The sequence below is a fragment of the Balaenoptera musculus genome, chromosome 16 (assembly GCF_009873245.2).
Source record: "Balaenoptera musculus isolate JJ_BM4_2016_0621 chromosome 16, mBalMus1.pri.v3, whole genome shotgun sequence".
Taxonomy (NCBI): Eukaryota; Metazoa; Chordata; class Mammalia; order Artiodactyla; family Balaenopteridae; genus Balaenoptera; species Balaenoptera musculus.
In genome coordinates, this window is record NC_045800.1 from 8,792,134 (window position 1) to 8,818,443 (window position 26,310).

Here is a 26,310-nt window from a genome sequence, read left to right on the forward strand (position 1 = left end):
AGAAATCCTGGCCACGATGCCCAGGGCACAGAACATTTTCTCCTTCTCTTCAAGTGTTCACTTGACTCATTTATGGAAAAGGACCTTCCACCAGGCATCCGTGTTAGTTTTCCGTAGCTGCTATATTGATTGCCATACAGTGGGTGACTTCAAGCAAGAGAAATCTATCCTCTCATAGTTCTAGAGGCCAGAAGCTAAAATCAAGGTGTCGGCAGGGCTGCGCCCCCTCTGCGGGCTCTAGGGAGTCCATTCTTCACTTTTTCCGGCTCCTGGTGGCCGCTGGCATTCCTTGACTTATGGCAGCATCTCCCCAATCTTGCCTCCATCTCCACACTGCTTTCTGCTCACCTGTCTGTGTTGAATCTTCCTCTGCCCCTCTTATTAAGACATGTGTGGTTGTATTTAGGGTCCACCCAGATATTCCAGAATAATCTCCCCATCTAGAGGTCCTTAACTTAATTGCATCTGGAAAGACTTTTTCACCTCACACCTGTCAGAATGGCCATCATCAAAAAGCAAAGAGATAACAAATGCTGGAGAGCGTGTGGAGAAACGGAACCCTTGTGCCCTGTTGGTGGGAATGTAAATTGGCGCAGCCACTATGAAGAACAGTATGCACCATCCTCAAAAACTTAAAATGAGAACTACCATAGGACCTAGCAATCCCACTTCAAAGAAAACAAAGTCACTATCCCAAAGAGACATCTGCACTCCCGTGTTCACTGCAGCATTATTTACAATAGCCAAGACATGGAAACAGCCTAAGTGTCCACTGACAGATGAATGGATAAAGAAAATGTGGTGCATATATACAATGGAATACTATGCGACCATGAAAAAGAAGAAAATCCTGCTATTTGTGACAATATGAATGGACCTTGAGGGCATTATGCTAAGTAAAATAAGTCAGACAGAGTAAGACAAATACTGTACGATCTCACTTATATGTAAAATCTTTTTTTTAACATTTTTATTGGAGTATAATTGCTTTACAGTATATGTAAAATCTTAAAACACCAAACTCAGAGAAATAGAGAACAGATTAGTAGTTGCCAGAGGTAAGGGATGGGGAAAATGGGTAAAGGTGGTCAAAATGTGCAAACTTCCAGTTATAAAATGAGTAAATTCTGAGGATATAATGTGCAACATGGTGACTATAGCTAACAATACTGTATTGTATATTTGAAAAGTGCTAAGAGAGTAGATATTGAAAGTTCTTTTCACGAGGGAAAAAAATTTCTTATAACTATGTGAGGTGATGTTTGTTAACTAAACTTACGGTAAGCATTTCATAATATATACATATATCAAAGCATTATGTTGTACACCTTAAACTTATACAAATTTTATATGTCAATTATATCTCAACAAAACTGGGGGGAAAGACCCTTTTTTGTAAGGTAACATCCACAGATGACCGGGGATTGGTTCCAGGACCCTCCGTGGATACCAAAATCCAAGGTTGTTCAACCTTTTTATATAAAATGGCCTAGTATTTGCTTATAATTTATGCACATCCTCCAATATACTTAAAATCATCTCTAGATTACTTACAATACCTAATACAATGTAAATACTATGTAAATAGTTATAAATACTGTGTAAATAGTTGTAAACATAAGGTGAATGCTATGTAAATAGTTGACAGAGCATGGAAAATTCAAAGTTTGCTTTTGGAACTCTGGATTTTTTTTTTTTCAAATATTTTGGATCCACCATTGGTTGACTCTGTGGATGCAGAACCCCAGGGACATGGCGGGTCGACTGTATCTTTAAGGGGCATCATTCAGCCTGCAACAGCATCCCTCCTCTCGTGGCCCTGAGGAGGGCAGACCTGGGAAAGATGTCTCCTCTTTCTTTGGCCAGCAACCTCTGCACTCACTTCTCCCCTGTGATTTTGTGCAAAGCACAACTTTCCTAAGTGATCCCTAACCCCGTGGCTGCCTGGGGGTATAAGTATGTTGGCACAGTTACAGCGCAACAGCTGTTGGAAACCCACAACATGCTCTGCTGTCCTGAGCCCCAGAATCAGGCAGCAAGCACCCCCATCCTCCAGATAATTAAGAAATATCCAATGAACCCTTAGAGGAAAAACAATGTCCAATATGCACAGGATGCCTCCCTCTGCCTCAGGCAGTGAGTTTGAGTGTCTTACCAGCATCACCTTATGGACCTTCACAAACCCCTCTGAGAAGGTAGAAGCAATTCTCACCTGCATTTTACAGATAAGAAAACTGGCTTAACAAGCTGAGCTATACTGCTCCAGAGTCAGGACTTGAACCCTCAAGCGTGGACAGAAGGGGACCAAAGGGATGCTTTCCAGGGTGACATCTTTGGAGAAGGGATGCTTAGAAGCTCTAAAGAAGCCCCGCCTCCTCCACTCCCCCAGAGACTCTCTCTGGGAAGGTTTTCACCTCTAAAACATCTGCTGAACTTTGGTTTGACAAATCGTTCCAGAAAGAGAAGCCCATGTTCAGAAGCCAAAAATGGAATGGATGAGGAAACAGGGACTACCACGTGTCTCCCTGCCCCCGTCCCGCCCCTGCCTTCCCAGAGGCCCTACAGCTCCTGGCCTCACCCCTGCCACACTTTTGAGGGACCCAAAAGCTGTGTGTGTGCGCATGTGCTGCTCCTCAGGAAGACGGATGGACCCCTCATTCTCCATTTGTATTTATGAGGCTGCACTTGGAACCAGCCCATCCTCAATCCCTCATCAGTCCAGAGGTGCATGTGAAACCCTTTAAGCTCATCTCACAGCAAGACCTCACTCATCAGCCCGGTTTGGGATTGGCTCCTAAATGGGAAAGAAGCAAACTGTGCGTGTTGGATTGGGGGTGGGCAAGGGGAGGTGTCCTGGAATAACCACAAAACTAATCTCAATCTTTTTTAATTAACCAAATCCAAGTGGATTGTTAACAGTGGTCAAACGGATTTTTGTCTTCCACCTTGCAGATCTGAGCATTTAAAATTGACCCCCGGCCCTCCCCTAACAAGAAGCCCCTTGGATGTCCCCAAGCTCTGGACCTGGCGTCAGATCCCCACAGTCCACACCCTCGCAGCCCCCCTGCTCCCTCGGCCGGCCACCCGCTCCCTTCCCAGCCAGCAGCGACCACCCAGCCGAAATTGCTAAAGGAGAGGGGTCGCTTGTTTGCCACCTCATCGGGGAATGATTAAAGGTAGAAGTTTTTCAGACATTAGCGACAGAAAGAGTATAGTTAAAGCTGCTTTAAAAAGGGAGAGGCGTATAAAGAGATGGTACTCAAAGCACTATTAAAAGCATCATGCTTGTTAAAACCGGTAAAAAGGCAGGGAATCGGCGAGGGAAAGACAGCTTCCTCTCCAATTACTATGAGGGGCACACACCTTGAAGGTCTCTTTGAATTGTGGCCGCCAGCCCCTGCCCCCTCCCCTCCCCTGCCGCCCCCTCCGCCGGGCCATTCAGCGGTACATTAGGGACGAGGCGAGGGTGACAATGCTCCCCCAAGTTCACTTCGCGCTTGTTACAGGCGACCCATTTAGAGCTGAATGAGTATGTTCGGAGACAGCTCTAAATGACACCCTCTACCTCTTCACGAAGCCACTTGGTTTTGTCTTTTTTTTTTTTTTTTCCTGTATCCCAGAGAAATAATTGATAAACCGAATGGCTATCCACCTTAAAGCGGGGCGCCTCCCTGCCACCTGGTTAAAATTCCTCCTCCTCTCTCCACCTCCCTACATCCATTTTGCTCTGTGCTGTTTAAACAATACTTCATCAGATGCAGCCTGGAGCAAATAAGAAAGCTCAGTAGAGTAAATAAAAAGTCAAAAAAAAAATCACCGGCTGGAGGGTAAGTACTTTTATTCCTGTACTTTCATTGCCTGGGGAATTATTATTCCACTGCCCGACCTGGGAGGGAGGGAGGGAGGCCGGGGAGGATTGTGTTATTCACAAAATGGATTGCTTCTCTCCCTTTTCACTCCTCTGGCTCTCGAGAGCCCACTGATTACAACCAAGTGTGGCCATCTATTCCGTCTTATTGACAAAGGTCCTTAATTACCGCGGCAGCAGTAATACCTGCTATTAAATTCTGCTAAACAGAGGCCGCAAATTAGCTGTGGATCTCAGGCACCTTTTGTGTGTGATTACGGGGAGGGAGGCCGGATAACTGACCCCAGCCAGAGCAGCGGGGAAACCTTTGTTTATCACCTGCGGTGGGGGCCAAAATGTGAAATTAAAAGCTCTCCATCAGCTGAAGGCCTTTGGAAGGCCCAAGGGAAGAAGAAAGAAAAAAAAAAAAACCACACACACAAAAAAACACAACAGGCCAAGCAAACCGTGCTTACCGGTATTTATAAGCATTTTGCTTAGCCACAATTTACGCTGACAGTTGATTAACCGAAAGCCCTGCTAATTCTGTAGGTAAGTAATGCAAAGTCCAAAATGGCAAAAATTTAGGCCACATTTTAAGGTATATTCTATATTTCATGGAGGCCTTTAACCTGCGTTTAAGAGCCTGTTTAATGCAATTGCGAACCATAAACACCTGTCACTTATAGTCTGAACTTTTCACATTGCTCCTTCTGGAGACCCTGGATTAATGAAAACCATTCCAAACATAGTAGCTCTCATCTGCGGCCGCCCGATTTATAAATTCAATCCTGATGCCTACTTGGTGTTTCATTGAAGGCAATTATTTTGGGGGAAATTTCGTTTAAATAGATTCAACTTTCCTTTCCATTAAGGCAGAGGTAGGTATGCTGCCCTGAGCTTGCAGCGAACAATGAGTGGTCAGAATGCAATAACTTAACCCAAAATGCTTAACATCAAGATAATTAAATTTCATTAAGGTTTTAATCACTCTGAATGGAGGCTATTAAAATTCATGGGGTTCCCGTCACACTACAGACAATGGGCCCAGGGCCCAGAACAAGTCTGGAAAGCCCACTGCTAGCCTTGTCCCAGGAAACAAGTAACTGGGGACAGCGAGCTTTTCCTCCAAATACCCATGGGCAATAAGCAGTTCTTGGACAAAGTCTGGGGGCCCCTCAAAGATGGGATGCCCCAATCCCAGCCAAGTCTTGAACTGGCTCTGCTTCCCCACTGGCCCTCCATGCCTCTTGTTGGTGCCCAATACAAAATCTGCACCTGCCACTCATGAAAGCACAGATCTTTAGGTGGACGTCATTTGGCCCCATGCCACCCTTGCACAGGTGATGTGGAACTTGAGGCCAAAGGTAATGGGCAACTTCCTGCTCAGGTCTGAACTCAAACCTGAGTTTGAACCTGACTCAAAGGCTTCGTCCAGGAAGACTTTCCTGACTCTAGACAAACTAAAGTGCTCTCACTCTCAGCACAGAGGCAACAGGGCTCCTCTGAAGTCATTATCTTATTACACAGTAATTATTTGTATGACATTCTACCCCTAACACACCGAGTCCCATGGAGGGAGAGACAGTGTCTTTCTCATATTTGGGTTCTAGTCCCCAGTAACTGTGGGTGTTTGGTAATGATGGATATACGGATGGATGGATGAACAGGTGAACAGCAGATGGATGGATATACGGATGGATAGATGAACAGGTGAACAGCAGATAGATGGATATACGGATGGATGGATGAACAGGTGAACAGCGGATGGATGGATGGATGGATGGATGAACAGGTGAACAGCAGATGGATGGATACACAGATGGATGGATGAACAGGTGAACAGCAGATGGATGGATGGATGGACAGATGAATTGATGGAAGGATAGACTGGTATTTGAATGGATAGATAAATAGCTGAATAGACGGATGGGTAGACAAATGAATGGGCAGCTAGACGGTTGGGTACAAATGACCTAAGTTCACAATGAAGCAAAGCCCAGGCCTCTTGACTCCATTCCGGATGCCTACAATTGTCTCTTTTACACACACAGCTCAGCTCAATCTCTTTCCTTAGACTGAAATAATCTTGTATTGCCCTTCTTGTTCATACCAGGTCCTTGGCTCCCAGAGGCCTATCTGGTATAGTATGCTTTGTGGTGTGTTTGGAGTTTGAACTTCGGAATGAGGCCAAAAAGATAATTTAGTGATTTTTTTTTCTCTCTGATCAGGCCTGCCTACACTGCAAAAATGTGTAGCCCATGGCCCAGTGTCCTCACATCTGGGAGAGAGACAGCATCTTTGCATAACAGGTATACCCCATTTTAGATAATATTTACAAACTCAATTTGGTTACAGAAAAAATTTTAGTTTCAACACACTAGGAGAAGTCCACTCTTAAAGGATACTTCTGCATAGCAAATAATCCCTTCACTCCCAATTTCCATTTTACTTCCCTGCTTTGGCATAACTTTTATAAAAATCTGCATTGAGTTTCCTCCAGCAACACGGAGACCTGAGATTCTGAAGAACCCCCTCCCACCCATTAGACATAGAAATGTGTACATAAAACGTAAGCAGAAAATACCATATACAGATAGGCTGTAAAGAAAGGAAGAGAAACCTCCAGGTACCAGAATTAAAGAGGGCCTTCAAAACCACAGTGATAAACACAGAAGATGAAAACTTGGTGCCCAAGTAAGTAATAGATCCAGATACAGGCTCCACAGCTCAGGGCTGAGGGCAGAACACCCAGATGAGGACAGGGGTCTGGGCCTTGTCTGTGTCCCAAACTGAGACACAGCATAGCATAATAGAGGGGCCTCCAAAGGTTGCCCCTCCAACAAAATGTGACTAGAAAATTCCCACCCTAGGAAGTATCAGAGAAATACTGCAATCTGATGAGGCTCTAGGTGGGGGGAAAGTCTCCCCCATCCTCCAAGAAATAAAAACCCCAACATACAGAGGTGAGGAGTCCAAATTTGTACGTTCCATGTGGTACAGGAATCTCAAGATAAAAATTAATGTTGTAACTGTTCCTAGTAGCTAAAGCAGTGTTACAATGTACTCTCTTGATAACGTTGATGCCGTGGAGAAACAGGCGGGCTCATACGTTGCAGGATTACAGGGGTGCACAGTGATAAAGCTCGACAGAGGGGAATTTGGCACTGCCTAACAAATTTACTCTGCATTTGCCCTTTAACCCAGCAATCCATTTCTAACAACCTATCCCAAAGATACACTGGCAAAAATGCAACGCAATGTAATCACAAGGCTATTGATTTCAGCATTGATCATAACAGCTAAATGATGCAAATAACCCAAATGCCCAACACTTAGGGTAGCAGCACAACGCAGTACCAAGCACACTAAAAGGTATGCGTCTTTTGTCTAAGAAAAGAGAAAGCGTGTGTGTGTGGTGGGTGTGGCGGTGGCATAATTTCAAAAGGAAACAGTTGAAGCACAAGCCAAAAACTAATGAAAACAGTTACATTTCATTAGGAAGGAAGAAACAGAATAGGAAAGGATGGAAGCAATACTTCTGTGGATATATCTATTATATGTAATTAAAATATAATATATATTATGTAACATATATTACATACAGTTTTTTTTTTTTTTTTACTTTAGAACCTTTTAATTTTTTCTTTGTTCAGAAAAGAAGAAACAAGGGGCTTCCCTGGTGGCGCAGTGGTTGAGAATCTGCCTGCCAATGCAGGGGTTCGAGCCCTGGTCTGGGAGGATCCCACATACCGCGGAGCAACTAGGCCCGTGAGCCACAATTTACTGAGCCTGCACGTCTGGAGCCTGTGCTCCACAACAAGAGAGGCCACGACAGTGAGAGGCCTGCGCACTGCGATGAACAGTGGCCCCCACTTGCCGCAACTAGAGAAAGCCCTCGCACAGAAACGAAGACCCAACACAGCCATAAATAAATAAATACATAAATAAATAAATAAATAAATAAACCCCAAAAAAAGTTTAAAAAAAAAAAAGGAGAAACAAATCCTAAAAACTGAAAGCACACTGAAACAAATGAGCCTAAGTGCATATCATGGTGGTGGTACACACATTAGAGGGACAAAATTTACTTTGATTGATATTAAAGCACAGTGTTTGATTGTACATCCCTAATGGGATATAATCTAAGAACAAAAACAGTAAAAAAAGAAAGAAAGAAAGAAAATAGAAATCTGAAACTATGTCCAATATCTTATCATATAAATGTTGATATTATTTTGAAACCACTAAAGATATATTCTAGAATAAAATAATTATGTTAATTTAACAGAACCAAGATTTTCATTATAAAAGATATACAAGTATAAAATCAAAGGAGTAAGAAGACTGTGATCCTAATTTTGAATTTAAAATATCAGTATGAATTTATAATTTTTCTCTTTAAAAAAACATACGTTTTAGCTCTCTTTACCAAAAAGCCTGAAATAATGACAATCCACTAGCAGAGAGCACACCAAGTACCCAGATTGTGGCGTCTAAGTACCATACCCCAAAAGAACCAAGTCTCATTGGAAAAATGGCTGGTTTCAGAAATGAGTAGCATGATATTGTGATTTATAGTAAGAAATATATATTGTCTCATCCCCATTCCTGGCACAGAGCTCCTAAAATCCTTAGAATTTCCTAAGTGATAAGAATTATAAAGGTGGAAGGAGTATCGTTTGTTATTCTTAACAAACCCCTTTCAAACCCACCTGAGCTTATGTTAATGAGGTGATTTTTTGAAAGCCCCTAGATAACCACCAGATAGTGGCTTGTCGCCAGAGGAACTATCCATGTGACTAGATAGAGCAATGGAACTTTCAGCTTCACCCCAACCTCTGGACATTGAATTGGACCCAATGGCCAATCATGCCTACAAAATGAAGCCTCCATTAAAAATCTCTAAAAGTACAGGGTTTGGTGAGTGTCTTGGTTGGTGAACACATGGAGGTGCTGGGGGGGGGGGCGGTGGCATGCCTGTGTAAAGAGGACATGGAGGACTTCCCTGGTGGTCCACAGGGTAAGACTCTGCGCTCCCAATGCAGGGGGCCCGGGTTCAATCCCTGGTCAGGGAACTAGATCCCGCATGCATGCTGCAACTAAGAGTTCGCATGCCGCAACGAAGATCCCGTGTGCCGCTACTAAGAGCCAGTGCAGCCTAAATAAATAAATAAATAAATATTTTTAAAAAGAGGACATGGAATCTCCACACCCCTTCCCCCATATCTTGCCCTATGCAACTCGTTCATCTGGCTATGCCTGAATTGCATCCTTTACAATAAACAGATAAACATAAATGTTTCCCTGAGTTCTATGAACCATTCTAGTAAATACTGAACATGAGGAGGGGTGATGGGAACCTCCAACTTATAGTCAATCAGAAGCACAGGTGACAACCTGGACTTGCAATTGCTGTCTGAAGTGGGAGAAGAGAGGGTCTTGTGGGATTGAGCCCCTGGGAGATCTGATGCTATCTCCAGGTAGATAGTGTCAAAATTGAATTAAATTGTAGGACACTCCAATGGTGTCCACAGAGAATTGGAGAATTGCTTGATGTGGGAAAAACTCACACATTTGCTGTCCAGAAGTGAAGTATTGAGAGCAGAGTGGTGAGCACAACAGAGAAAAGGAGATTTTTCCCTTCAGGTAGGAAATATACAAGATGAGTCTGGGACACTTTGTTGTGCCAGAAATAAAAGAAGTGACAAAAGACTACTGAAGCTGTGTCAAAGAACATAAGAACTAACTCAAGGAGCTATAAAAAAAAAAAAAAAGACTGGCTAAAAAAAACCAAAAACCTCATTGGTCACCTTTGTGGGATACTGGTACATCAAACCATTATTCTGAAAATTGGTATATAAAAAGAAAATATTAGAAAATCACCATTGTGTGACCTAAAATGAAATACAGGCACACCTCAGAGATAGTGCAGGTTTAGTTCCAGACCACCACAATAAAGCAAATATTCCAATAAAGTAAGGCACATGAATTTTTTGGTTTCCCAGTACATGTAAAAGTTATGTTTACTGTTGTCTATTAAGTGTGCAACAGTATTATATCTAAAAAACAAGGTACATACTTTAATTAAATTACAAAACAACAAAAAATTACAATAGTAACATCAAAGATCACAGATCACCATAACAAATATAATAATGAAAAAGTTGCAAATATCGTGAAAATTACCAAAATGTGACACAGAGACTCAAAGTGAGCAAATGCTGTTTGAAAAATGGCGCCAGTAGACTTGCTCAATGCAGGGTTGCCAAAAACTTCAGTTTGTAAATATGCAATATCTGCAAAGCGTAATAAAGCCAAGCACAAGAAAACGAGGTATGCCTGTGATGGATCTAGACAAATATCATCAGTAAATAATAAAAGCATTACGTGAGTGCACCCATGTTCATAGCAGCAGTATTCACAATAGCCAAAATCAACCCAAGTGTCCATAAACAGGTGAACGGATAGACAAAACGTGGCCATCTATACAATGGAATAGTATTCAGCCATATAAAGGAATGAAATTCTGACACACGCTACAACACAGATGAACCTTGGGGACGTTATGGTAAGGGAAATAAGGCAGCCACAAAAGGACAAATACTGTGTGATTCCACTGGTATGAGGTACCTAGAAGAGGGAAATTCATAGAGACAGAAAGGAGAACGGTAGTTGCCAGGAGCCGGAGGGGAGGAGAAATGGGGAGTTATTGTTTAATGAGTAAAGAGTTTCAGTTTCAGATGATGAAAAAGTTCTGGAAATGGATAGTGGCAATCGTTATATAACATTGCAGATCTGCTTAATGCCGCAGAACGATGCACTTTAAAATAGTTAAAATGACAGGTTTTATGTTATATATATTTTACAATTTTTTAAAAAATCATTATGAGGACTTCCCTGATTGCACAGTGGTTAAGAATCCACCTGCCAATGCAGGGGACAGGGGTTCGAACCCTGGTCCAGGAAGATCCCACATGCCGCGGAGCAACTAAGCCCATGAGCCACAACTACTGATCCCATGTGCTGCAACTACTGAGCCCGCGTGCTGCAACTACTGAAGCCTGCTCACCTAGAGCCCGTGCTCTGCAACAACAGAAGCCACCACAATGAGAAGAACACGCGCCGCAATGAAGAGCAGCCTTCGCTCGCCGCCACTAGAGAAAGCCCGTGCACAGCAGTGAAGACCCAATGCAGCCAAAAGTTAAAATTAAAATTAAAAAAATAAAAATAAAAAAACTTTAAAAAGTTAAAAAAAAAATAAAAAGCATTATGTGCAAGGTTTTATGGAGAACTTCATAATGAGAGACTTAGCTGCTACCATCTGAACCCTGATCAGTCTTAGTATCAATAAAACCATGGGACACCAGATATTTCTGTGCCTCTTGATGTGATGCAATCAGTACACAGAAACATCTCTGAAGGGTTACTACACAAAAAGTCCTGAATTTCAAATGCACACTGAATTTAAACACAAGTTTATAATACCTCAGGGAATAAAAGAACAAATTATAGGACACCAAGTGAAAGCAACAAGCAAAATCCAGGCCATAGGGCATTTTATGTTTTCTTCAAAATATAACTGTGATATGCAAACCACATTTGGCCACTTATTCAAACAAACCATCTGTAAAAAGATTTTGGGGACAACTGAGGAAATTTAAGTATGGAAGGGATATGTGGTCATATTAAGAAATTATTGGTAATTTTGTTTGCTGATAATGGCATAGTGGTTATATTAAGGGGAAAAATTTCTTGTCAGCTAAAGTATTTCTAAGTGGTGAGACATGACATCTGGGATTTTCTATAAAATATTCCACAATAATAATAACAATAGTAATAATAGTAATAATGAGAGGGTTCGATGAAATAACATTGCCAAAATGTTATTGTTACTGCTGGCTATGTGTAATGTTTTAATGACCTCATAGTTTAAAAGAAGGATAAAATACTGAGAAACTTTGTTATTTGTTAATAGAAGTATGCATGTTAAAATGTTAAGGGTAGCCACTAAACAAACAGAAATAACCCATATCACTTCCAAATCTTGATTAATCCAATGAGGGGTAGTTAGGGAAAGTATTCAGAAGTAAACCCAGGTAAACCAAAATCTCAAGGAACTGGGAAGGGATTGTTCTATATACAAACTGCGATAAAATAATATTTCCACAAGTCAAGAAATAATTCACAAAGAACTGAGCAGGCCCTTTCTCTGATGGTGCCTCTCTAACCGTGGGTCATGAGGGTCCCCTGAAATCATGGATTAGAAGTTTGTGCTTACACTAAAATCAGCATGTCCCAGTCAGTCACTAATGGACCCCTGCCTGCCAGAACCGCCCAGAGCTCCCAGCTGGACTTGGCCAAATCACGGTCAGGCATGTTCTGGCACACCAAAGTACTTTTCCCTTATGGGTTGTACATATGGTGACCCATATGGCAACTCTACAGCTTCAGTCTTACTATCTTCACTTCACAGAGGAGAAAACTGAGGCATAATGTGGGACAGCATTTGTCCACGGTGACACAGCTAGGAGGTGGTGAAGTTAGAATTCATCTGATTGAACAGTCAAAAGAGTACGAATGGATGTTGAGAAGCCCAGGTCTGTCCAACAAACCCAACCCTGAAGGAGAAAGCTTAATAGTGAGAAAGAAAACGGAGTGACGAGACTGTAAGAGCCTCTATATTTGGGCCGCACGAGCCTGTGTGGAATAGGAATGGTGCTTTGCTGGTGCAAATTACAAAATAAGGACTGGGCAATAGGAACTGGCCCTGCCGCGGTTTTTCAGCACATCTGGGTCTGGCCCAGAGGTGCTAAGATATACAGAAAAACGGAGTATATGACAGAACCCGTGAAGCACACACCTGGACGCATCTTGTGCTGCGACTGTGGTGCCCTGATTAGTCCAAATCTTGCCAGTATTTGTGTGGCTTGTCTGCGAAGTAAAGTAGATATCAGCCAAGGCATTCCGAAACAAGTCTCTCTGTCTTTCTGCAAACAATGCCAAAGATATTTCCAGCCACCAGGAACTTGGGTACAATGTGCCTTAGAATCCAGGGAACTTCTTGCTTTGTGTTTGAAAAAAATCAAAGCCCCTCTGAGTAAGGTACGTCTTGTAGATGCAAGCTTTGTTTGGACTGAGCCCCATTCTAAGAGACTTAAAGTTAAACCAACTATTCAGAAAGAGGTGATGAATGGTGCTATCCTTCAGCAAGTGTTTGTGGTGGATTATGTTGTTCAGCCCCAGATGTGTGGAGATTGTCATAGAGTGGAAGCTAAGGATTTCTGCAAGGCTGTGGTTCAAGTCAGGCAAAAGAGTTTGCACAAAAAAACTTTCTACTATCTGGAACAGCTGATTTTGAAATATGGCATGCACCAGAATACACTTCGTATCAAAGAAATTCATGATGGTCTGGATTTCTATTATTCCTGAAAACAACATGCTCAGAAGATGGTAGAATTTCTTCAGTGTACTGTTCCCACTAGATACAAAGCCTCACAGAGACTGATCTCTCAGGATATCCATAGTAACACATACAATTACAACAGCACTTTTTCTGTGGAAATTGTTCCAATATGCAAGGATAATGTTGTTTGTCTGTCTCCAAAACTGGCACAAAGCCTGGGAAACATGAACCAGATTTGTGTGTGTATTCGTGTAACCAGCGTCATCCATCTCACAGATCCAAATACCCTACAAGTTGCAGATATTGATGGGAACACTTTCTGGAGTCACCCTTTCAATAGTTTATGCCATCCCAAACAGCTAGAGGAGTTTATTGTTATGGAATGCAGCATAGTCCGAGATCTAAAACGCAGTACAGGTGCTGGAATGGTATCAAAAAAGCTTACCCGGGCTTCCCTGGTGGCGCAGCGGTTGAGAATCTGCCTGCTAATGCAGGGGACACGGGTTCGAGCCCTGGTCTGGGAGGATCTCACATGCCGCAGAGCAACTAGGCCCGTGAGCCACAACTACTGAGCCTGCGCGTCTGGAGCCTGTGCTCCGCAACAAGAGAGACCGCGATAGTGAGAGGCCCGCACACCGTGATGAAGAGTGGCCCCCACTCGCCGCAACTAGAGAAAGCCCTAGCACAGAAACGAAGACCCAACATAGCAATCAATCAATAAATAAATAAAATAAATAAATCTTTAAAAAAAAAAAAAAGCATACCCTCGGGGAAGTCTGGGTACAGAAAACATCTGAAATGAATATGGATAAATAGTACTTTTGTCACACTCATTTGGGACATCTTCTAAATCCTGGAGACCTGGTGTTGGGGTTTGATCTGGCCAACTGTAAGTTAAATGATGAACATGTCAACAAAATGAAATCAGATAGAGTCCTCGATGTGGTGTTAATCAAGAAGAGCTATGACCGTACCAAACGTCAGTGTCTTAGAAACTGGAAACGGAAAGAGCTTGCAAGAGATAGAGAAAACATGGATACAGATGATGAAAGGCAATACCAAGATTTCCTTGAAGATCTTGAAGAAAATGAGGCAATTAGAAAAAATGTGAATATTTATAGAGATTCAACCATTCCTGTAGAAAGTGACACAGATGATGAAGGAGCACCTCGAATTAGTCTGGCTGAGATGCTTGAAGACCTTCACATTTCCCAAGATGCTACTGGTGAAGAAGGTGAATCGATGATGACCTAATGAGATCATGTTGTAGATGGTTTCCACATCCATAGGCCCAGAATGTTGGACAAAATAATTTTTACTGTCTATTCTGTCTATGCCTTCATGTTGAGAGCAGAGAAATTTAGTTTTAAACCTGAATAAATATGACTATTTTGATTGCTCACTCGAAGCACTGAAAAAGATTGATGGTTTGGAAGTTTTAGATTAAAAAAATTATGCAGAATGTAATTATTACTGATATTTAGGCCACTTTACATATGGAATTTTATCGGCTTGCTTTTTTATGAGGCACTAGTATTTTCACATACTATAGCTCTGGGTTTAAAAGCTCACAAGTTGTGATTCCTTGGAGGTTACCTAAATCTTCAAGCAGAAAACAAGCTTTTAGATTCTTTTTATATTGATTGCTTTAGTAGAAGAGCATATGAAGAATCATTTTTAACATGAACTTGCCATGCACTTAGTCCAATTTAGATCATTTTTATGTCCTTGGGATAGAAAACTTGGGGTTCAGTTTATCATTGGACATTCACTAGGAAAGTTACCTTTTTTATTCGTAATATTTACATCTTCAAAAGCTGTTAAGCTGGGAATTATCTTAATTTTCATTGCAGAAGAAAGTATATTTAAAATATTTGTAGATTTGTAGCAAACAGTATTTAAAGGTTAAATAACAATTTGTACCTTTGTCGTTTTGGCTTGTGCCAGCAGCTTAGTGAAGTAGCTGTTTCTGTCATAAAAATGTCTTCCTATCACTTCAGGGATTTTGCTTTTAAATTTTTGGTTTACAAATTTAGAAGGAATTCTCTCTTTATAAGTTTCTATCACTGAACACATCACCATCAAAAAGAATATTAGAATCCAGCATATAGATGATGAAGTAATAAATGTGATCTTCATGCTTTATAAAACCATGAATCAGATTTGAATGAGGAATGCCTTCCACATCCTTGAAGGAAAAGCATTGGCTTGGGTTTTAAAGTGTTCTGAAAATGAAGTATTAAGAACCTATTTCTGTAAGCAAGATCAGACTTACTAAGCATGCCAGAACTAAGAGCTAATTCATAAATTCTATATATACCACTAAATAAGGAAATTGAGTAAGTACTGAATGGAACATTTTCCTTTTTTTAAGATCAGACTCCCTAATTCTGAAGTTTCTAATAAAGGCCTGTGCTTTCTAAAGTGAAAAAAAAATTAACAAAGAGGCATGGTGTAGGTGGTGCAATTTGAGTTTATAATATCAAAACTGTAAAGTATTTTGTTGTTTCACAAATTCTCACTGACCACGTAGAGATGGGGAAACTTCAGTACCCAGACATGTGCTGGATACCTACGTAGATGCTTCAATTCATTCTCAGAAGAAGATGGGATAAAGTTATGAACAATATATATATATATATACTTTATATATATATAAAACACTATTCTGGATAATCATCTGATTAAGAAGTTGTAGGCAAAATTCTTACATTGGAAGGGAGAGTAATTTTTAGGCACTGATGCCAGGAAATATCTGGGAGTTGGGACTTTTTAATGGAACTAACCATCCCAATTTGCCTGAGAGTCAGTGGGTTCCAGGCAATTGAGGACGAGTTGGTTGCTCTACTGGTGGCCTTGACTTCAAATGCATAATACAACTGACTCTGTCAGACAATATTTGATGTGGATACAACCCAAACTTAGGAATGAAACTAAAACCCATTTCCACCAAACACACTTGCCCACCTCTGCAGAGAGAATTCTGGGATGAATGACATTTTAAAAGTATAATGAATAAGTCACTCTTGAAACTGAGGTCTTCCCCAAAAACTGTGGGTTGGAGCCTCCCAGCGTCCCCAAGGACTATTTTTAATGGAAGAAAACTTCTGGAGTTTAAAGTCAGGCTTAACGTACCACTTTCACTTTGCTTCCCTGATCATGCTTATAATTAAGAGAAAAAATTTACAGAAGGACTGGCAACTTACATCCTTATACTCACTGGTCCATCCCATGAATTAAGACCAAGCCTCAGCAAATGTGCTGAGTGAGGAAGAACAATTACCAAGTTCATGGCTCCAGGTTCTGTTTACTCTGATATTGTCCAGGATAATCATTTATTTCCTGCTGCCTTCTAAGTTTTATGAAGCTGTTCAGAAAAGTTTCAGCCATGCTTTATGGCTGTGTGAACTGCCCGTGTCTCCATTTCACAACTTGATTCATTCTGATTAAATTGTTCGACTGTTAATGAGTTTTAGATTGCAGGATGGAGAGGCAAACAATTCAGAACATTAAGGCAGTAAAATATCTTAATATTTCACAAGTTCTCTCTGAAAACATAAAACAAAAGGCTCATTTCTGGAAGGAGAGACTGTAATAATTACTCTCTGTAAAAATAAATGTGCTTGGCTCCCTATACATTATCCAGGCATCTGTGTATTCACACGCACATGTACATGGAAATCTCATAAATATCCATAGAAATTCTGATATTTTCAAGCCAATTGCAACAGACGAGATAACCATTTTGACATATTATTCCAAAGAATTCCTGGGGCTAGACAAAAAATTGATTCCTACTCAGCTTACTTCACAGTCTGATGAGTTTTGCGATCCGGAGGCAATGGTGCAGGGTGAGGTGCTGAACGGTCTCAGGTACCGAGGGCTTCGGAGACGGATGGGAACTATGAATCTGGTGACCAAATACTGCTCTTCAAGCAGTTCAATACCCCTCCCTCTCCCTCCTCGCACCTCCTGTGGGTTCCTGGCCCACCATCTGCTTCTCCTGTGATGCAGTATTGGTTTTGACAGTAACTGAGTAAAGATGCATGCACTGGCCTCCCCCTTTGAACATTTTTCCTTGGAACTGCCCCCTTCTGGTGACTGCCCCCCACACCCCACCGGGAGAAGAAACGTATAGCAGGTAGAGGCTACCAAAATGCTGAGGCTAGTGAGGCCTTGCCTTGGTCGCTTAAGCTCTGGAAAATTCAATTGTTTCATCTGTGAAATGGAAATTAAAACACATTACCAGCCTAAAGGCAAAAGCTCACGTGGATTTCTTCATTCCTTCCAGCCCAGAAGCCACACCTGCAATATACACAAGACCTCATTTCAAACCAACTTTTGAGTGGAGAAGCTCTTCAAGCTCAGGAAGAGAAGAGGAATTTGCATTTGGCCATGAAGACTCAAAAGGTCTTTGCACACATTTCTTAAGGGAAGGACATTTAGGAACCTGGAAAAGCTTATGCCATATAATCGCAGAATGTGAGGAGGAAGGCATCTCTGAGGCCGGCAAGGCCAAGGATACCATTTTGCAGATGAGAAAACTGAGGCCAGATAAATCAAATGAGTCACCTGAATCTGGGACTAGCCAAGACAGATGCACCATTAAGAAACAGCTGTTGAGAGATGGAGCTCATAGCCAGATGCTCAGCCAGAGTGCTCTAGCTTCATCCAGTCCCCGCTGATCAGGTGGGCATTACTAACAGCATTTGACAAGTGAGAAATATTAATGGATTACTTCCCTTAGGCCACAATCCTAGGAAATGGCAGAACTGAGACTAGAACTCAGGTTTTCTGGCTTCAGAGACAATGCTTACTCTACTCTGAGTCATCTTATGGAGAGAAAATTGTGCAAAGGAGGGTGTGAAGTGAAGAATATGCAGAGGAAGACACCTCGGTGCATTCAGGTTTTGTTTCCATCACCACAGTCATTTGGGGCTGGTGGGACTCTACGTCTGTATTTCCCCTTCTTAAGACTCCCCTATTCCATCCCCGAAGAAAAAAACCCTAACTGACATGAGTTTTTAAATTAAATTAATATAAATCAGTGTTGTGTTAAGAATTTGAAAGGTCTTTATACTTAAAGTTAAATAAATTATAGTTAAAGCAAAGCTTAAAAAAAAAGAATTTGAAAGGTCTGGAAGCACCCTGAGTTTGCCCAAACCCGCTTTGGAAGTGGTGATAACAGCAGTGAAAGGCAGAGCAACTATTGGGTGAACTGCCATGGAGTCAGCAGCCAGGCCCCCAAATCTGAATTGGGACCCGAGTTATTGGGGTCTGCCTGCCAGCCTCCTGCATGCAGCAAAATGGCAACTGTCTGCTTTGCTATGTTCTCTACTGCCTCTCCATCAGCTGCAGCCTTCGATGGGCACCAACTGCATTTCATCCATCACAAGTCCTCTTTGAGATATTTTCATTGTCTCTAGAAAGGACCTCAAATGCTTTTTAAAATCATGCTAACTGCCCAACACTCCGTAATGCATAATATTGCATTACCTTGCATTACATCAAATGTATAACATCACAACCTCTGACGGCATCTGTCCTGCCCTGAATTCTCAAGCATTCTTGGCCTTTGGGTTCAAAGTCATCTGACCCGTGGTAGCCTACGGCTCACGGCATGCTATGCCCAACCACAGAATTCTCCCCCTGGCGGCATCCAAGATGGCAGACAGGGCAGCTTCAGAGATGTCTCAGGGACTGGGCTTTCAAAGGGACATCTCAGTTAAGAAAATACGAATAACAACAAACCAACCCAAGGGCTGTATATAATTGTAGATACCCATTTCACCATAAATAAACAGTAAAATGGAAGAAGTAAAATGGTTATGAGATATGTTCCCTTCATGCATGTCTGTGTGCTCCTGGAAATCTTTTTTTTTTTTTTTCTTATTCCGGTAAAGTACAAGATACCGCAATAGCAACATAAACACCGTATTATCTACTAGTTACTATAGCAACTGCTATTCATGTAATTTGCTCATGCCTAAATTAAAGCTGCCTAGGGTAGCTTTAACTTGCATCTCTCACATATGACTTTTTTGTCGGTGTTTTTCTTTAATGAGAATTGTGTCTCTCAAATTGTAGGCAGCATGCTGTACCACTCTACCTTACTTGGAGCTGACGTTTGCCATTACCTGACTTTGTTTCCCCTATTACTTTTAGGTATTCATCAAAGAGAGAACATGCTCTCTTAATGGTATATATATTCCGTGAGAGTGGAGGAGGGGGTATGAAGGAGAAACAAGTTTTCCATCCGAAAAGAACATAAGCATCTGCCCCGCAGTGAACTTCACTGCTCTTGAACTCGTCAATTCTTTTCTACCTCTTCATTCAACACAATGCGAAAGGCATAACCTGAAAAAGGGCGTGATGAAAAGAGGTACTGAGATCCACTAAAGGAAAAGGCACAATAGTTAATCATCTCTTCTCTGGCATCCTTCCTACAAAATAAACAAGTTGAGAAGTTCTTCAGTTTTTGTGACTGTAAGCAATGTGGTGGATTAATGTTCCTAAATGCTAACACTGAATAAATGAATTCATTGTTAAGAAAGTTCTGGATGAGCCAGTAGCCAAGTACCATTAATTCCATTATTTACCCTTGTTTGTGTCTGCTCTGGGATACAGTTGGGAGAGGAACATTGCCATGAAGAAACCTATTAGGTACAGGTACCTTTGTAAAATAATGCATTTCAAACTAAAGATTGACTGTGCTTTTCTTAAAGAACCCAAAATTCTCAGTGGCCCTACCGAGATATGCAATAAGTTTCTCAGAAATCACGTTGGCACATAGCTGCTAAAAACTCTTCAGTGAATGTTTAAAGAAGATACATCCACCTGGAATTAAACCAGGATGGAGTCCTTAGAAGAGCCATCAGGATCACTGTCTACCATGGTCACCCTCAGGACAGACAGTGAAAGTCTCTAAATGTCCCTTTGCAGAGCTTCAAAGAGCTCTGGATTCAGGTGCGGGAAACCTGTCTTTAATATTTTCGTTACTGCTCCTGATGCATTTCCAGTGTGGTTAATTCACATGCAGCATTTCACTAAATGGTATCCTCTTTGCAAACACTGTTTCATATTCTTTCTTTCTTTTTTCCTATCAATCTTTATCTAAATCTGAGCGCATTTTGTGCTGGTTGTTCGCAGCAGTGTGGAAGCTTGGAAACATGGTCACAAAAGTACCACGTGCCTCTGGTCTGCAGCAAGCCTTTCTATTTGCTGGTTTAATCCTCCAGACTTCAGCCATTTCCCATTTGGTCCTTCACATCATCTCGGGCTAATCCGTCAAGCATTTTAGACAGCCAAGCCAATCTCCAATTGCTGAGGACTTTCCCACAAGCACCATGTCTGTTAATAAGATTTTCATTTGGAAAGATGCCAGGGCGTCCATGTTTTCTATCGTAAATAAATACTATGATTTAATAGCTTCAGGTTTTGTTTAATGTTAACGTCAACTATTTAAGAAAAAAAAAAAGGTCCTCAAATGCCTGGCCCGATTGTGAAATGCCCCACTGACAGCTATTTGCAAGGGTAATGTTGTGGAAAACAACATCCATCTTGGAAACAGTTTCATTAGCCCCATCTAGCTGACCTCTCCACATAATGTTGTCAAATGTGACGGGCATCAGATTATTGGGAATATGGAGATCAATAAATATGCAACACCGGCGCTTAGAATGCTTCTGGCATCGGAGCCATACAAATGCCATCTAACATGGCTCAGAGTCGCTGTCATCTGTCACACCAGCTAGTAAATAGACAAGCTTAAGGGGAAGGCTGTCCGTAATGGTAAAATATATGGGTGAAGATGAATTAGACAGGCAGTGTGTAGTCAGACTTCTGATGCATGAAGGTTCCAAATGAAAAACACTAGGCAAACACTCCGGAGCAGCAGCCTGCCTTCTTAGGGGAATCGATGCAAATTCTTGCCGCACGGTCAAAAGCTGCTCCACGGTCCTGCTTCTGTGTTTTTGATGTCAGCTGCCAAGGGAGTTTTGTCTGCATCTGGGATGCTTGCTAGAAACTTGGAGTCTCCTGAGTGCATTTCTGTACACCACGAGGGAGCCAGATCAACCATTCCCCCCAAATTCCCGTGTGTGTGAACCGCACGATGTCGTTCTGTGCGATAGCAGCCCAAGGCCAAAGAAAGTGCCTGCATTGTCCAATTACTTTAGCCTCAAATGCCTACAACTTTGGGTCCACAAAAGAACAACCTGGCTGAACTGCTAAAGGAAACTTCCACCCCAGCTGGTGGTCATCAAATTGCCCAGATAATCAGACCTTTGGGAACCACTTCTGTTGACAACGTCTGCATCAAGCCACCCCCTTCTAAGATCCCTACCTGCAGCCTGCCCAGTCGGCCGCAAGCTGACTGCCACTGCCCAACATTTGTACCTATCACTACCTGAAGATCCCTTGCTCTGTCCTCAGTAGTGTTTTCCAGATTCCCCAGAACAGGCATCCCTGTTCATAAACCCTCTTCCCCCTCCAAAAAGTGCTTGAGTCCAGCCACGTCCATCATTAAATTAAAGCAACTTAAAGAAAAGCAAATTCTTGAAACAGCAAGCGCAGAGGATGTAAGCCACACGTATGCATATATCCAGACACCCAGTGCCGGAACAAACACGTTCCTCAAACCCGAGTAATGTCGATGACCAGTGATGACCAGCATGCTTCCACCCCTCCATGTTTTAAGAAATGTCACTCTTCTCTGTGGAAAAGAGAACAAACAAGAAGCATAAAGGTATTTTTGAAGTACACTGTTATGAGGTACTTGGCTAGTAATTTGCAGCCTAGGTACACACCATACCTTTTAGCACGGCTATTTATCTCTCAGGGAGAATGCTGCCATACTTATGATAAAGGCTCTGTTGGACCTCTTCATCAATAGCAAACCTTTAAGCACAGCACATCTCATAAAAAGGAGTTCCACTAACACAGACTTCAAAAGGATAGAACTTGATAATTCAAAAAGAGCTATATTAAGTGTTCCAGCGGTCCATCCATAAAAGCCATCGTATATTCCAAACGCCAGAGTCCTTCAAGCAACATGACAGTTCTATTAGAATAATAGCAGGGGAAAGCATAATTAGAAGTAATCATTGGCTGGAAAGGAGCTAGTTGTTTTTGTAGAGCAAAATGCCGCTCTGAGCCCCGTGGAAAATGCAGCCAGAGCAGCGGCAGCGAGAGCAGATAACCATCGAAAATAACCATGGCGCAAACCCTGCACTATTTATTTCTATTTATTAAGAACTCTTTGTATACCTTGATGTTTTCCTGGTGAAATCATCTTAATTTGAGCCCACATTTTCTTTGGACAAGATTATTATGTTATTGCTACTTACTGGCCACTATTTTCTATACATTTGTTGGTCAAACAGTTAGGGTGTCTGTCTTTTCCAGCCTGACAGAGATCATTCCGTCAAGCAGGGGCTCCTGGTTAGCTCCACGGAGCCATATTGAATATACACCATATCCCAAAAGATGAAGAACGTTTGGCTAAGCATTAACTTTTTAATCCATAGATTAATGACTCCCGCTATCAAAGGACTGGGCCATTTCCCGCTTAGGGGTGGCAAAGGAGGAGGCATCTGGGGGCGATTTCCCTGCGGAAGGGACTGCATCCCACACCAGGAACCCCATTCACCTGGTGCCTTTTTTTTATCCTCCTCCTTAACTTGAAGATTTAGAATTTCCAAAATGCAGGGAGAATAACACACCCCAGCTGAGCCTTGTCAACAAGCCCAGGAGGGAGTCAGGGCAGGAGTCATTAGCTCTACTTTGCAGACATGCAAATTGGGGCTCAGGAAGGGAAGGGGCTCCCCGGAGGTCCCACAGTTGACTTTCTCCGCATGCCGTCGTCCTGCCCCGACAGAATGCTTGCTTTGCCCCCGGTTCTCCATCTCACTTACCCTGTGGGACGCGCCCATGAAGATAAAAGCCACACACCTGGTGCTGTTGTGCAGGCGCCAACCGGGTCTCAGAACGGAAACAGGCCACCCGCTCAGCCTTCAGACGGCAGGGAGACGGGGCAGAGGTTCACTCCCAACGTGGAAGGCAGCCGTGCTCTCTGCATAAAGAGAGATACAATCAAGTCAGATTCACCCGGGTCTTGGCATCATTCACTTACCTAACATTTATTGATCTATAGGCAGGGTACCAGGAGTGAAGGGAGGTGGCAGAGAAAGGGAGTAGAGAATGGGAGGAATAGAATGAAATCTAATATTTAGCCCAGATATGAGAAAAATGCACCTCTGACGACTCAACCTCAAAATAGTAGGTAGAGGGCTTCCCTGGTGGCGCGGTGGTTGGGAATCTGCCTGCCAATGCAGGGGACACGGGTTCGAGCCCTGGTCTGGGAAGATCCCACATGCCGCGGAGCAGCTGGGCCCGTGAGCCACAATTACTGAGCCTGCGCGTCTGGAGCCTGTGCTCCGCAACAAGAGAGGCCGTGATAGTGAGAGGCCTGCGCACCGCGATGAATAGTGGTCCCCCCTCGCCGCAACTAGAGAAAGCCCTCGCACAGAAACGAAGACCCAACACAGCCAAAAATAAATAAATAAATAAACTCAAAAAAAAAAAAAATAGTAGGTAGAGTCGACTTGGAACACCCAGGACAGACAGTGGGCAGCCAGTGAACCAGTGTTTCCAAGAAACACGTGGAACTCCAGCACCTCCACCGACTTTCTAGCCTCCTGAATCTGAGCCACTGACTTAACCTCACTGAGCCTCAGTGTCCTCATCTGGAAAATGGGAGTAACAATACTGCCTGCCTCCAAGCATTGTTGCAAAAGTAGGAGATGATCCAGGTGACGCCCCCAGCACAGTGCATGGCACACAGGAAGTGCTGATTAGGCGGCCCCCCTTCTGATACTCCATAGGAAGCCAGAGGAGGGAGTGACCCACGGACTCTGACTCTTAGGAAAGACCTCCCGGAGGTGGCAGGCGGCCAGCTGGCCCTCAAAGGGGAGAGGGCAGTTCTCCACAAAGCAGCACCCCAGGCCTTGTCCTGGTGGTCCAGAAACTCAACTGGCCTCCTGCCAGGGCCTCATTTCTAATAAAAACCTGATAGAGACCCTCAGGTTTGTTGATATGTTTGCTTCTCATTTAGACTCCTAGCAACACTGTGGGAGTCGGGAGTTTAAAATCGTTTGGATTCCAACAGCATATCCCTGTCGGTTACAAAGTTGTAATTCACAGCCCGGCTCCTCGCCCACACTCAAAATATTCAAGCTTAAAATTAATTTGGTTTTGAGATACGACACCAGGATATCATCAAAACAAAACAAACAAACAAACAAAAATCCCAGTCCCGTGAATATATTTAGAATTTAGGCTATAAAGGGATTTCAGCTTGACAAGAGCCGAATCTTCCCATCTTGTGCAATAAAGTTCCAAAAACGCTTAGCAAGACCGTATCATACATCCAACCTACACGCCGCAGAGATAAGGCACCAAGAAAGAGGATGGTGATGATGGTGGTGGTGGTGGTGATGTGATGGTGACATGATGACCACGCAAGAGGAGGGAAGGGCAGGCTCGGGGTTGGTTTTGAGAAAGGGATCCGGGTAGGCAAAGAACGCTGATCGTCAGTTCACATCAGGGTGAGTCACGAACGTGGGCCTGAGACCTGAGACAACGCGCTTTCCCCGCTTCTTCAGATTGAGGGGTTCAGGCTAGGCGAGCTGTGGATCTCCAAACCCAGAGATCTGTCAAAAGGATTTACTCTGGAGAAGATCATCGACCCCAACATAACAACTGTAGGCATATCTTGAGCTTGGAAAAGGTTCAAACAGTCATTAATCCAAATAAGCAAGAATCTGTAACAACATTATAAATCCACACACCTCCTGTTTTACCGAACGCCACACGTGTCCCTGCCACTCGCTCCCTGGAAACTGGCACGGCACGTGTCCTGGCCCTCCCTTCCTTGGCCTCACAGTCAGGTTTGCAGGATGATTTCCGAAATCACCTCTTGAAGAAAAGCCTCATTACCCAGTGACACGTTGTAATCCCAACCAATGCTTCCAGAAAAGTTTCAATGTCCATTACATTAGCTAACCTTAAAATTGAATACAAATCCATTTTAATCAATATGTTGTAATAAATAGATATTAAGGCACATGGCACTAATGTACAGGTAGACTAATTAAAGCGCCAGCATTTGCAGCACTCACATACCTCAATTTTCTCTACAAAATCCTTATTGAACCACTACCTTAAAAAAAATAATTGCATTTGCAATTAGAAACACTGAAGTTACATTATCGATTTTCTGCTAAAAACCTTTTTAGTAAACAAGCACAAACTACATTCATTAAATGTAAGTGCTTGGAGCTATGGTGTGAAATTCAATTCAGCCATTATCATGAATTACACTGATTATTGCTGTAATTATTTTCTCTTGGATACAACCGCATTTCTGTCCCTTGCTAGTTCTGTTGGACATATAACCATGTTCATTTTATAGCTAATAATACTCATCTGTAGTCCCAGCAATTACTATCACTTATACAAATCATCAAGTTAAGCTCCGGGTACCTAGTAAGATTCAAAAAAATTAAGTAAAACATCCTTTTTTTACCCTTTAAATAACTAATAGCATTAGAGAACAAGGAAAATTACAGATGTTAACTGATTTACATTGCAAGCTTTAATCTCCTGTACTTGACTTGTCAGAAATTTCTGCTGTCCTAAGCACACATTTTGAGAAGAAATCCACCAACAGACTTTTTTTTTTTTTAGAAATGAACAGTCGATGGATTGGATTACGGGTCTGAAGCATTCTCAGGAAGGAAAAAAGCCATGATCATTTGGTGTGTTCAAGAAAATAGATTCTGTATTTTAATCAGAGCCAAAAAAATGGCCTTTGCATTGTATGTGTTTGTTTGTTTAGGTGTCTTATTAACTAATCAGATTTTTAAGAGAGAACACTCCACTTTAATTTTTCCTCCAGAGGCAGCTGTAGCTTTCCACAGTTTTTAAAGTGAATCCTCTAGGCAAAATAGATGTTTTCAAAGGAGACCTCCTTTTCTCCCCTGGGGTGAGGGCACTG

General features: G+C 42.3%; 1 protein-coding gene across 1 annotated transcript; it reads left to right on the forward strand.

The window, feature by feature from the left end:
• Positions 1–12,650: 12,650 nt before the first annotated feature.
• Positions 12,651–14,655, forward strand: LOC118883065 (60S ribosomal export protein NMD3-like). Its single transcript, XM_036829626.1, is given in 2 exon segments — positions 12,651–13,694; positions 14,014–14,655. Coding segments are annotated over 2 exon segments (1,065 nt in total). The 5' UTR covers positions 12,651–12,685; the 3' UTR covers positions 14,070–14,655.
• The last annotated feature ends 11,655 nt before the right edge of the window (positions 14,656–26,310 follow it).